General features: G+C 40.3%; 1 protein-coding gene across 2 annotated transcripts; it reads left to right on the forward strand.

Moving 5' to 3' along the window:
• Positions 1-452: 452 nt before the first annotated feature.
• mazb (MYC-associated zinc finger protein b (purine-binding transcription factor)) lies at positions 453-7,538 on the forward strand. 2 transcript variants are annotated; one of them, XM_037691412.1, is made up of 8 exons: positions 453-471; positions 591-824; positions 1,009-1,159; positions 2,954-3,060; positions 3,865-4,112; positions 4,193-4,256; positions 4,477-4,648; positions 5,514-7,538. In XM_037691412.1, exons 2-8 carry the CDS (start codon positions 792-794, stop codon positions 5,855-5,857), a joined length of 1,119 nt encoding a protein of 372 aa, XP_037547340.1. In that variant the 5' UTR covers positions 453-471; positions 591-791; the 3' UTR covers positions 5,858-7,538. The 2 variants fall into 2 exon arrangements, with proteins under 2 accessions (XP_037547340.1, XP_037547341.1); XM_037691413.1 differs by lacking the exons at positions 453-471; positions 591-824; positions 1,009-1,159; positions 2,954-3,060 and adding an exon at positions 3,286-3,387.
• The last annotated feature ends 4,696 nt before the right edge of the window (positions 7,539-12,234 follow it).

Genomic DNA, 12,234 nt, shown 5'->3' on the forward strand with positions numbered 1-12,234 from the left:
AGCAAGTGGGACACAGCGGTGCGAGGAAAAAAAAGGAGAGGAGGGGGAGAAGAAAGAGGAATTAAAAAAGAAAAGGAAGAAAGAGACAGGGAAGGGAGGAGGGAGCGCGGGGCGATAAAAAAAGAAAGATGACATCCTCGGAGCTGAACGGCCGAGGTGGAGCGAGAGGCTGCGGCCGGGCGGGAGCGCCGCTCGCCGGGGTCAGAGCTTGAATCCAGCACCGAGGCTTCGACAAACACCCGATTGGCCTATCGGGGGAAAATCGGATCAAATAGATTCATACGTTCAAAACAAAGCATGACCCGCTGTGCTGTCAGATACGTGTGTTATAACTCATTAGTGGTCTATTGCGCTAAAATATGCATTTATTTCACGGTGACTGGTTTAATAGTGAATCCTCAGCAGGGAGCGCTTTGTTTTGGGGGTTATTTTTTGTAAGTTCTGCTGTGTGATAGTTCCGTGTTTTGGCAGGTTGGTGTTAAACGAATTACTAAAGTTAAAAGTTAAAGACTTAATCGGGCTGTTTTGGAGGACTCGGCCTGCTCCTCCTGTGCCTGTGTTACTCACTGCTGCCCGCTTTTACTCAACAGCTGCCTGCGTTTTAAGTGACAGCGCTCCCTCAATGAGAACAGATTCCCGACGACTTTGTGATTATTCGCGGTTTTAAGAGGACCCAGGAGCCCCGTGGCTCCTGCTGCGGGACTGTTTGGACCCATCCAAACCATGCGAAAGCTGCTCTCCACGACCTCAATCAGGAGCTGACTTCATAATCTCCATCTCTGTGGCGCAAAATGGATGCTGCTTGGAGCAATTTTCTCTTCCAGGTAGGCAGGCTTTGCAGGCCTCGGATCTGATTTTTCATTTTCTGCTTTCACTTTATTTCCTCCACACACGCACGCACGCAGGCCTGCTCGGTGTGTGCCCAGCAGTCCTCACCTGGTGTTGCTACAAGATAATGCTGTGACTGGTGTTTACGTTTGGTGATGGCCTTTCTCCTTGCTTCTCCAGAGTACTCCCATCCAAAACCAAGTGGAGGGGAGCCTCCAATCAGAGCTCATGCAAGTGCATACGAGTTCTCCCCAGACCCCACCCACAGAGCACATAGCACAGCCTCCTTCCACTGTGGACACCACTGCTCTCAGTGAGGAACCCCTGCCTGGTGAGGAACACACCTCTGCATCTGTGGAGCTCTAGGGAGCAGAACTTAGTCATCTATTGGCTGTTCTTAGGTCAGTCAGGTGTTTGGAAACCCCCAGGGAGGACAGGATGCACTTGACTGAACATAAAGACTTGACTGTATAATCAGATAAATACCTTGGGAGTGAGTTGATAGCACGGAGGTGGCCCTGAGGTGTCAATGAACAACGTTTGAAAAAAACGGAATTACATTTGAAAAAACGGAAATGCATTAAGGCAAAGCGGAAGTGGTCAAAGCAGAAGTAGCCAAAGCGGAAGTGGCCGTAATTACATTTGAAAAAGTAGAATTGCATTAAGCCAAAGCGGAAGTGGCCAAAGAAGTGAAAGAAGTGGCCGGAATCACATTAGAAAAACAGAACTACATTTGAAAAAAAAATGGAATTACATTTGAGAAAAACGAAATCACATGAGAAAAAAACGGAATTACATTTGAAAAAAATGGAATCGGGTAAAAAAAAAAAAAAAAACTCAATTATATTTGAAAAAACTGAATTGCATTAAGCCAAAGCGGAAGTGGCTGGAATCACATTTGAATAAAACGGAATTACATTAGAAAAAACGGAAATACTTTAGAAAAACATGGAATAACTTTATAAAAAACGGAATTACATTTGAACAAACAGAATCATTCAAAAATGATATAATTACCGTTTTTTAATGTAATTTCATTTTTTTCAATTGTAATGCCGTTTTTTTTTTTTCAAATGTAATTCCGTTTTTTTCATATATAATGCCGTTTTTTTCAAATGCAATTCTGGCAACTTCCACTTTGGCTTAATTTAATTCCGTTTTTTCAAATGTAATTCCGTTTTTTTCAAATGTAGAGCCGTTTTTTTTCAAATGTAATTCCGTTTTTTTTCAAATGTAATTCCGTTTTTTTCATATGTAATGCCGTTTTTTTTTTCAAATGTAATTCCGTTTTTTTTCATATGTAATGCCGTTTTTTTCAAATGCGATTCTGGCAACTTCCACTTTGGCTTAATTTAATTCCGTTTTTTCGAATGTAATTCTGTTTTTTTAATGCAATTTAGTTTTGTCAAACGCTGTTTTTGTTGGTTTTGTTGTGTTTTATCAAATGTAATTCTGTTTTTTCAAATGTTCATTTACACCTTAGGTGTAAAGGAGGTGCTTCAAATTGAATGCTAGCAGTTATTTTTAAACCATGCTCTATTTGGTGTTTTTGCCATGACGTAGATAAAACATGCAAAATACACTTCCTGGTGAATTTAAAGGCACCACCTGAATTTAACTAAACAATTAGAAAAGAGTCATCAATTTGAAAACATTCAGAAGTGTTGTCAAGTTATCCTGCTGTTTATTAAATCAAGGCTAAACAAAATAGGGATGCACGATATTGGATTTTTTGCCGATATGTTAAAACTTATTTGGCCCATAACCAATAACTATGTATTTTTTCCTAGACCTACTTACAGAGACTAGATAGCTTTCTCTGCTGTGGAATTAAACTACATTATTCTGCATGGTCTTTGTCAATTTGGCCTGATACCGATGCCAAAAAGGGGGCTGAAAATGATGTAACACTATATATAATATATATTTAAAAAAAACTGCACCTTTTATATCGGCGAGTTATTTTGATGGAATGGCCGATGTCGATATTTAACTTTATCACAAATATCAGCTGATATCATGCCGATAATATCGTGCATCCCTAATACAAAATAATTAGCACTTGCACAGATTTTTAACAAATTTCTCTCTTGTTTTTTTTTTCTCCTTGCTCTTTTGGATCCAGTGAAGCCAGCACCTCGGCCAACCCGCGCCCAACACATCTGTGCCATCTGCAACAAGCAGTTTAAGAACAACTACAACCTGCGGCGGCACCAGTCGGTCCACACTGGGGTACGCATGAAGGACAGGGCCAGAGTGCAGGCGGAGGGAGCAAAGGAGGGAGCAGCTGGCCAGTTGGTTGTGGTGGCAGCAGCGGCCCCGCCGGCAATGATAGTGGGGGCCGGAGGGGGCGTGGAGAGGACCACTGTTCCCCTCTCCCTGCTGCACCTCTCTGCGCCTCCCCCTCTTGCCCCTCCTGGCGTGCTGGTGGGCGCCCAGCATCCCCCACTGGGTGGTCAGGATGGTGAAAGGGTTGCCATGCCTAACATAATGGCTGGTGTTAACCCGCACGCTCCGCCTCCTGCTGCTGTCGTCATGGCCACAGGGGCGACAGTACAGGTGGGTCAGGGCCTTATGAACGATGGCTGTCGTTGGCGCCAAACCTTCAGGCATGTTGTTTCCTAAACCGTTGCACTGTAAGGCTGCTTCAGCTGCTGCCTTAGAATAATTTTTAATTTACCTGCGTGTTAAATATGAGGAAAAATTAAATGAAAACTAACCAGTTTTGGGACCAGTAACGCTCATTCCAGTGTTTGATACTGGCCCCCAGTTTAAGAAACAATGTGCTTGAAGCCCCCACGCTCCCCTGCATGTTCTCTGTAACACAAACAGTGTGCAAGTCAAGCAGGAAGTAACTTCTCTAACATAAGTGTCAGAATTGTCTAATTGGCTAAGTTTCTGTATTTGCATGGGTTCCAATTAGAGCACAAGCGTTAGAGTAGTGGTCTGAGTTACTTCTTACAGTGTGAATAAATTGACTCCTGAGCAGGAAACACTTCCCGATCTAAACTCTGCAGCCTGTCTGTTTTGCCTCAGCGGCCTGCTAACCCAAACCCAATCCCCGTGAAGAAGAACCACGCCTGCGAGACGTGTGGGAAGGCCTTCAGGGACGTGTACCATCTCAACCGCCACCGCCTGTCCCACTCGGACGAGAAGCCTTTCTCCTGTCCCATTTGCCAGCAGCGCTTCAAGAGAAAGGACCGCATGAGCCACCACGTGCGCTCCCACCAGGGTGGCGTAGAGAAACCCTACATCTGCCCTCACTGCAGCAAAGCTTTCTCAAGGTAAACAAGCGGTCATCCCGTATGTGTCATTAACCCTCAAACCATCACCAGTTCTAACGTGTTTTTCCTGTTTTCTAAAGGCCTGATCATCTCAACAGTCATGTCAGACAAGTGCACTCTTCAGAAAGACCCTTCAAATGTCCTGTACGTCACATCAGCATTGTCATATCATCATAGCTTTTTCAAGTTTAATTATCAGGTTCAATCTGTATCTCCAAGTAGAAGTCTGACAATTAATCTAAAAGAATTGATGTAGAAAGGGGTAAATATAATATGTTTAAATTAGATTAGGTTTTTCTGTTTTCGTCATTCATATATTTTTCTTTTTTTTTTTTAATGATGCGTATCCTCTGCCGTTCCTCAGACGTGTGAGTCTTGCTTTGCCACAAAGGATCGCTTGCGAGCGCATATGATTCGTCATGAGGAGAAGGTACCGTGCCACATCTGTGGGAAGCTGCTGTCTGCTGCTTACATCACGGATCACATGAGGGTTCACAACCAGTCGCAGCACCATGTCTGTCACCTCTGTAACCGCAGTGAGTACATAAATGTATTTATCTTACCGCTATATAAAGACAGACATGGGTTAAAGTGGGTACTTAACCTGACAGTCATGTTTTAATGTGGGGTTCTGTGGAACAGTCAATATCTTATCGGTTGTAGATAGCGCTTTCGATGACCTTGGTTTGAAGAAAAAGTTAAATTCTGACCAGATTTACAAGCTACTGCTAATCCAGACAAAGCCAAGGTCAAAGTCGATGGCTGCCATCTTCAAGAACTTAGCATTAGCATTGTGTTTTATTTAGAAACGTTTCAAAGTCATTTCTAAAAGCAGTGATGTTATCACGTCAACGGTTGTTATAGACATACGGTCCATTCCTCAGGGTTCAGCAAAGAAAAACTAACAAAGATGTGAAAAGACAAAGCAACATGTGTGAACTACAGCAGCCATGGCAACTGTTTTAGGACAAACTGCACAGCACCTACTCAGCTGACTTAAAGTGGCAGCACAGATTAACGTTGACAAAATCTGTTTTTGAAAATTGATTTTGAATCTTCCATGTCGGCGGCACTTTACATGTAAAAATAGATTTTACCCTCCCACACATTACTCTAACCAGTATAAATACAAAAAATATGTGCCGTGTTGGTTATAAATTACAACCAATGTTAGGATATAAACACATCAGTAGCAGAAGATATTTTGGTTTTCACTTTCATTCAGGTTGAGTTGCGGTCACATCCTTGCTTTTAGTCTTTATGCTAAGAAAGTAATTGCAAGTGAGCAGTCAGAAATTTATAGCTTTCAATATTCAGTTTCAAACTTCCAGTAAAATGCTTCTGTACTTTTACTTAATATTTTCCTTTGGAATAACTCGTGGCTCTGCTGTCCTCCATCAGGCTTCACCACGCTGACGTACCTTCGTGTTCATGCTCAGAAGCACCACGGTCAGGAGTGGAAGGACAGTCCAGGGGGCTTTGGAGGGACAGCCTCGGGTGGTATTCTCGTTTGCCACTTGTGTGGCATCCACTGCAAGACGCCCACCCAGCTCCAGGGTCACATGGGCACCCACAGCACCGTCCAAGGCGCCCCGAGCCCCATCACCTCTAACGTGGTTGCCAGCAGCTCCGTCTCCCTCAGCAACATGGTGACAGCCCCCACCGTTTATGTTACCGGTAACACGGTGGTGGACCTGCTGGTCACAGACTGCTCTAGCATCGCAGCTCCACAGTCCCACAGTTAGCAGCAGAGAGCTAGCTTGAGGTAGAGGGTAAGGGTGGAGAAGGTGGAAGTTATTTAGATGCTGACCTGGTTTCAGTTTTGTCACACTTACAGGTAAGATCACAGGAGAAGCTAAAACCAGCAAAGCAGTTTCACCTCAAAGCTGCATAGCTAGAGTAAAAGAAGAAAATAAATGGTGACAGACTGAAGCCAATTAAAAGATGGACCTTTGTGGCTGCGGCAAGTTCACTGACACGAATGACAAATGTGGATGTGGTGTCCAGATGTTTCTTAATGCTCCCGTGAAGCGGTAGTTTTGTGAGCATTTACTGTATCGTTCTCCCCTCTCTGCCCTCTCTCTCTCTCGAGACGCTTTCACAAAACATTTCCACACAAAGGCTGCACAGACCAGTCTGGGCTTATCCTGCCTCTGGCCATTCATAAACCATGAACCGGCCACGTCCTGTAGAGACGTGAACTTTCAGAAATAACGTGAACATCGTGGATCAAAAAGAGGCATGGAGCAGAACTTAGCTGGATTGACGTGGAGCGCAACGCATTAAATGTGTGACGGATGGCTCCCTTCTATCATTTACAAAATATGAATTAACTCACTTTAGCAATCCTTTTTGTGATCAATTAATTTGTTTTTAACTAAATGCAAACTTTCTGTGCATCAGTAATAAATCTGTTTGTTGTAGTTTATTCCTGCTGCCACGTTGCACAGACCGAATGTCATCACAATATTAAGCTCACGTCTTTATCATTTCAATGCTACCTCGCTTTGCAGCGTAAAGGTGCTTCAGGGGTAGGTTGGCATTGACCCCTTTGCCTCCTCAGTCCATTTAGAACTGTCACCGAGGCAGCCAGAAGGCGTCAAGTCCCAACTTGGAAGTGTTTTGTGAAAGAGCCTTCTGTATGATCTTCCCCTCAACTCTTTTTGGCATCAGCTGCTCTCTGCAAGCGCTCCAAGTACTGTATGTCTCACACCAGCTCTGATCTTACCTCCATTTTTGCAACTCAGAATTAAACAGAAAATAATCCAAATGACTTGCGTTAAGAAGTTGCAGGGAGAAAATAGCTTGTAGAAAACAAAACATTAGACGGGAAGTTTCACTTGCATGTTTGTTTTCCACAAGATGGAGATTCAATTTAGATTAAATGCTAGTTCAACATGTCTTCTCTTGGTAGGGTGTTAAAGAGGTGGTTCGGATCTTTTGAAGTGGGGTTCCATGAAGTAGTTGTCAATAATTAGTACCTTGTAGTAGACAAACTGAGATTGTAGAAACAGCAATACATTTTAAGATGGGGATCAAGCTAAAGACTGGTCAGACTGGGGTTCTGATTTTAGCAAATTTCGGTAAAAAAAAACAAAAAAACCCACAAATTCAAAAATTTAATTGCAAATAAATGCTACTTGGATTTTACACCTCGGTGCTTTTGCATGAGATTGTCTAGTCCTGGAGTGGGCTACTATTTTTTTTTTTTTTAAAGGCCATTTATGAAACTGGCACTTTTCCTGAGGGCCAGACTGTGTTAAGTTCATTTCAGCCAAATTTAAAAAACATAATTGGCTCTAAATTTATATTAGCTGCTAGAAGTAATCAGTAAAAATCTTAACCAGTCGTACAGAGAATTTAACTTTATCTTTAATGTAAATAGTGAAACGTTTGTTAAAAATATGCACGTTTTACAGCATTTAAAACACCAGCATTAAATTAATATTATTAGCTATTTGTTACATTTCTTTTTAAATAAAAATCTTTTTTTTTTTTCTCCCTTGGGTTTGGCCCCAAAAAAAAAAAAATACACTTAAAAGTTTATATTTTGTGAAAAACATTCAATATCGATTCATTTTTCTTTTCTTTTTTTTTTAAATTTGTGTGCTGATGTGACTGTAACTCATTCACAAACTGGTGACCCTCCCCTGTTAGCGCACACACAGGAAACAGCCGACGTAAGCATTCACTCACCTTCAAAATAAAAGCACTGCAAAAGCAGGGTTTAAAATAAAAGCAGGGATTTTGATTGCAGAATGAGACGTTTGATTTCAGGTTTTCCAATGACTATAAGATTCCCATGCCTGGTCTAGTCAGTTGCTGTTTAGTAAGCCAAAATGTGTCCGTGTTATTGTGTGAAATAACGAGGCTGCTGGTCGTATCGGTCCGTCTTGTCAGCTGAAGATTGTCGGTTTGCTGGTATTATTTCCAGATCACTTTAAGACTAACAATGAAGGATTATGGCAGTGAAGATGACTTCTGTTTAGATAAGAGGATATCTATAAGCCAGTGTGTAGAGGAAGAACTGTTTGGTTATGGGTGGATTGGTTTCCGTCACAGGAGGGATTGTTCTGGGCTGCAGAGAACAAGTTTCCTTTGTGAGGCTAAATGTTAATGGAGTTTCTGTTAAGTGGCTGTTGCAACACCAGGAACGTTTTGTTCCCTTGCAGGTTTTTAAAAAGAAATATTTTTTAGAAATGCGAAAGGACCTTTAATCTAGAAGGTATCGCACAAGAATGTAAAAGATCAGATACTTTTCAATGCAGAATCAGAATAAGCTTTATTATTATTGTACCGAAATACAGTGAGATTATGTTTGTACAGTTGTCCGAAAGATGGGCGGAGTGCACGTTGCTGCTGCTCCTATAAGAGCACGGCCTCTTATTCTTTTTAATTAGAAAAGGCCATGAGGAGAGGATAGTACGATTTAAAACATCAAAACTCTACCAGCAATCACATTTATAAACACATTACATGTGCATTTGACGACAAGACGGTGAGATTTGTCCATGAAGCACTTCCAGATAGTCCATAGTCCTGATAAGATGTTGGTGTCATCCGGTACAGCTCTAATAAGCATTCACAGAAGTTCTTGGGGGGGTGATAGACAGAGATTTTCCTTAGTTTACCCATGTCCCAGAAGAAATGTGATAAGTCGGCCTGCTTCGAGGCCAAACGGGGGAGTCTGATTCAGATGAGCCACAATTGTTGATTTGATTCAGCTGGTTAATCTGACTCATTCTGTCCTTTTTCTGCTAAATCTGTTCGTTAAGACGGTCTGTCAGGTAACTGCTGCTAACTGCTTCACAGAACCGCACTTCAAAAAGTCCAAACTTGTTAAGCGATCGGGACAGAGACCACGATGAACATGCTGTGGAAGGTGTGGGGTTTGAGGGACGTTCACTTCCTAAAGGTACAAAAACAAACGGAGAGTTGTGTTCAGGAGCATCAAGCACCTTAATCGGTTGGGGGGGGGTTTGGACTCTGTGAGGATCGGGGTTTGAGATTTCCTGGATTGTCTTGCTCGGAGTCTTCCTCTCTTTGGTCTAGCCTTCAAAAATAATTTAAAAAAGAAAATACTAATCAGCACTTCAGCTTCTGACATGGCGACTCGTACACCTGAAAACTATGTTTTGCATGAAAACAAGCTAGCTCGGTCATGCTTATTGTTAGGGGAACTGTCCTGACAAAATAAAAATGTTCGCAGTTCCACTAGGTTAGTTAGCTGTAAACAATAATATTTATAAAAAAACATTAATTTTACTCAAGATTTTGACATAGTTTGCCATTCATTTGATTATAACTGTCATTGCCATACTTCTTTTTGTTTTCTTTATGTACCAGTCCAATAAGTGAAACTTATGCATTAGATTTAGTCGTTTTAACTCTTTGTATAGCACTTGTTTTAAACACAAGTCCTTGTTCTGCATCAATAATGTAATGAATGAACAACCGTCTGATGTGTGGGGTTTTAGAAGGGTTTAAAAAGTTAGCGAGGATGGATAAGAAGAGTTTGAAGTACTATTTGGTTGTAAACAAAACCCGATTTTGTTTTTGAGTGCAGTTTCAGTCAGTTTTGTGTTAATTTGTTGCCTCAAAATTTGTAGTTTCTTTGTTCGTTTCTTTGAAAATGCTTCTTTTTCCCTTTTCTTCCTGTTGACAAAGTTAGTGATTTTAATCCAAATTAATTTTTAGATTTTCCTCATCACAATAAAACAAGAAGAAAAAAAGTTTACCTCTAGAAATCTGTACAGCTCTTGTGATACATCATAATGCCTTATCGTACTCAACTGCATTTTAATTCTTTTATGACAAAATATTTCAAATCTTAGTCATGAATTCATTCAGAATATTAATGGGATGTATTTATATTTATATTTTTATATTTCTCAACAGTATGCATGTCTAAAAAGTTGTTAGAGTAAAAAAAAAAGATGCTTACTACAGTCAATAATTATGTTGTTTTATTTTTTTTTTGTAGATGAAGTAGATATCATGTTATTTTATAATTTGGACAATTTAAAGTAAAAGAGTAAAGAGGCGTTATTCTGTGTGCTGGTTATTTTTATCTTTCTGTCCTAAGCATCCAAAACAATGCACAATATCATTATCATACTACAAAGTACACAACTGGTTATTTATGCATTTAGTCATTTTGCTCATCATTAAATGTGATCATTATGATTAAAAGTTCAGTCAGTACACATTTCATTGACATTCCAGCCAAATATAACCAACAGTTTCTCAAACATTTCACGTTGGCCTAAAAGGCTGTCACCACTGGAGGGGTGGCTGTGGCTGAGTGGTTAGAGCAGTCATCCTCCAATGGGAGAGTTGGGGGTTCAATTCCACCAGCAGTCACGTGTTGAAGTCACATTTGATCATTTTCTTCTACAAATTAACCAGCGTTTAATATTTTTGCTTGACTTGGTTCCTTATTGAAGTTAAGTGAATCATACGATTTAGGCCCTGCTCACACAGATGTTCGTAAAACATTTATTATGGGTAAAGTTCATGTACTGTAACTGAACATAGGAAATTGAAGAGAGTACAAATTTAAATTTTTAGAGACAGTTTTGAGTTCAGTCGGTACACTTCAGTAACAGTAAGGGGTGAAGCAATAAAAACTAATAGTTTGATCATACAGCACATTTTGTACATACAGTACAAGAAGACAGTTGAGGGAATTAAATGTATTTATACTGAACAAAAATATAAACGCTTGTTTTCGCTCCCATGTTTTATGTGATGCACATCTTAGACGCTTTCACAAAGGGCCCTTTTCTCTCAAATGTTCACAAATTTGGGTAAATCTGTGTTAGTGGGCACTTCTCTGCTGAGCTCATCCATCCACCTCACAGGTGTGGCATATCAAGATGCTGATGCATGATATATGCACAGGTGTGCCTTAGGCTGACCACAATAAAAGACTACTCTAAATTGTGCAGTTTATTACACAGCACAATACCACAGACATAACAAATTTAAGTGTGTCCATGTTCAGAGAATTTGGCAGTACATCCAAATGGCCTCACAACTGCAGAACACGTAGAAGGACCTCAACATCCAGCATCTTCACCTCCAAGATCATCTGAGACCAGACAGCTGCTGCAACAATCAGTTTGCATTACTAAGGAATTCCTGCAGGAACTGTGTCAGGGAATGTCACCTGCATGCTCATGTCTGGAAAATGTTCACATTTGAGGTGTTGGAGCGGTGTTCTCTTCATGGATGAATCCAGGTTTTCACTACAGGGCAGAAGGCAGACGTGTGTGTGAACAGTTTGCTGAATAGAGTGGTCCATGGAGGCGGTGGGGTTATGGTATGGGCAGATGTATGTTTTGGACAATAAGCATGGGCAGGTGTGGTTACATGTGGTTTATGGTTATAAGTGTGTAATTATAAATATCAACAAGTGTGTTGGATATTTATTAGGAACTTAATGATGTGCCATTTTAACATGACTTAGGATATATGTACATCTTCAGTTTACTTTTATCTGTCTCAGCAACTCAAAACATTAGGAATTTATAACATTGACTTTTTTACTTTGACGTATTTAACTTTATTTGCAATTCTCACTAAAAGGTGTTAAGACATCTTTCAGTCCTAAATCAGCTTTGTCTCTTTCAAAAAGTTGCTTTCTTTGTCTCTCCTTTTGCATCTTTTGTCTCTTCATGCTTCTTTTTATCCATTTTTATGTATCTTATGCATCCTTTTTAGTCTTTTATGCATCATTTTAATGTCATTATACTTCCCTTTAGTCTTTATATTTATGTATCTAGGTCCATTTTAGGCTTTGTGTCTCCATATTCATCCTGACTTTTTATATCTGCTTATGCAACCTTGCTGTGTCCTTATGCATACTTTTTTCTACAGTCACTTTTGATTTTTTTCTCCCATTTGTCTTGCTTTTTGTGTGTCTTCTTTGAGCAATATTTTAACAAACGTTTAAAGTTTGAACTTTTGAAAGTTAAAGAACGAAAAGTTAATTTTTGTTCCACCTCATGTACCACATGCGGTGAAATGACAATAAACCTACTTGAACTTGAAATTCAATTATTGATAACTCACTCTCGCCTTTAAAAAAATCATTAAACACTCAGCAGTCACAGTTTTC

This window comes from Nematolebias whitei, chromosome 17 (genome assembly GCF_014905685.2).
Source record: "Nematolebias whitei isolate Nwh7 chromosome 17, NemWhi1, whole genome shotgun sequence".
In the NCBI taxonomy this organism is placed as follows: domain Eukaryota; kingdom Metazoa; phylum Chordata; class Actinopteri; order Cyprinodontiformes; family Rivulidae; genus Nematolebias; species Nematolebias whitei.

What these genes read in the sequence shown, in the direction of transcription:
- mazb (XM_037691412.1), top strand. Translation starts at nt 792, where the DNA reads ATGGATGCTGCTTGGAGCAATTTTCTCTTCCAG. An exon ending in TGCAGCAAAGCTTTCTCAAG is followed by an intron (nt 4,113 to 4,192) that starts GTAAACAAGCGG and finishes TGTTTTCTAAAG; the next exon opens with GCCTGATCATCTCAACAGTC. An exon ending in CTGTCACCTCTGTAACCGCA is followed by an intron (nt 4,649 to 5,513) that starts GTGAGTACATAA and finishes GTCCTCCATCAG; the next exon opens with GCTTCACCACGCTGACGTAC.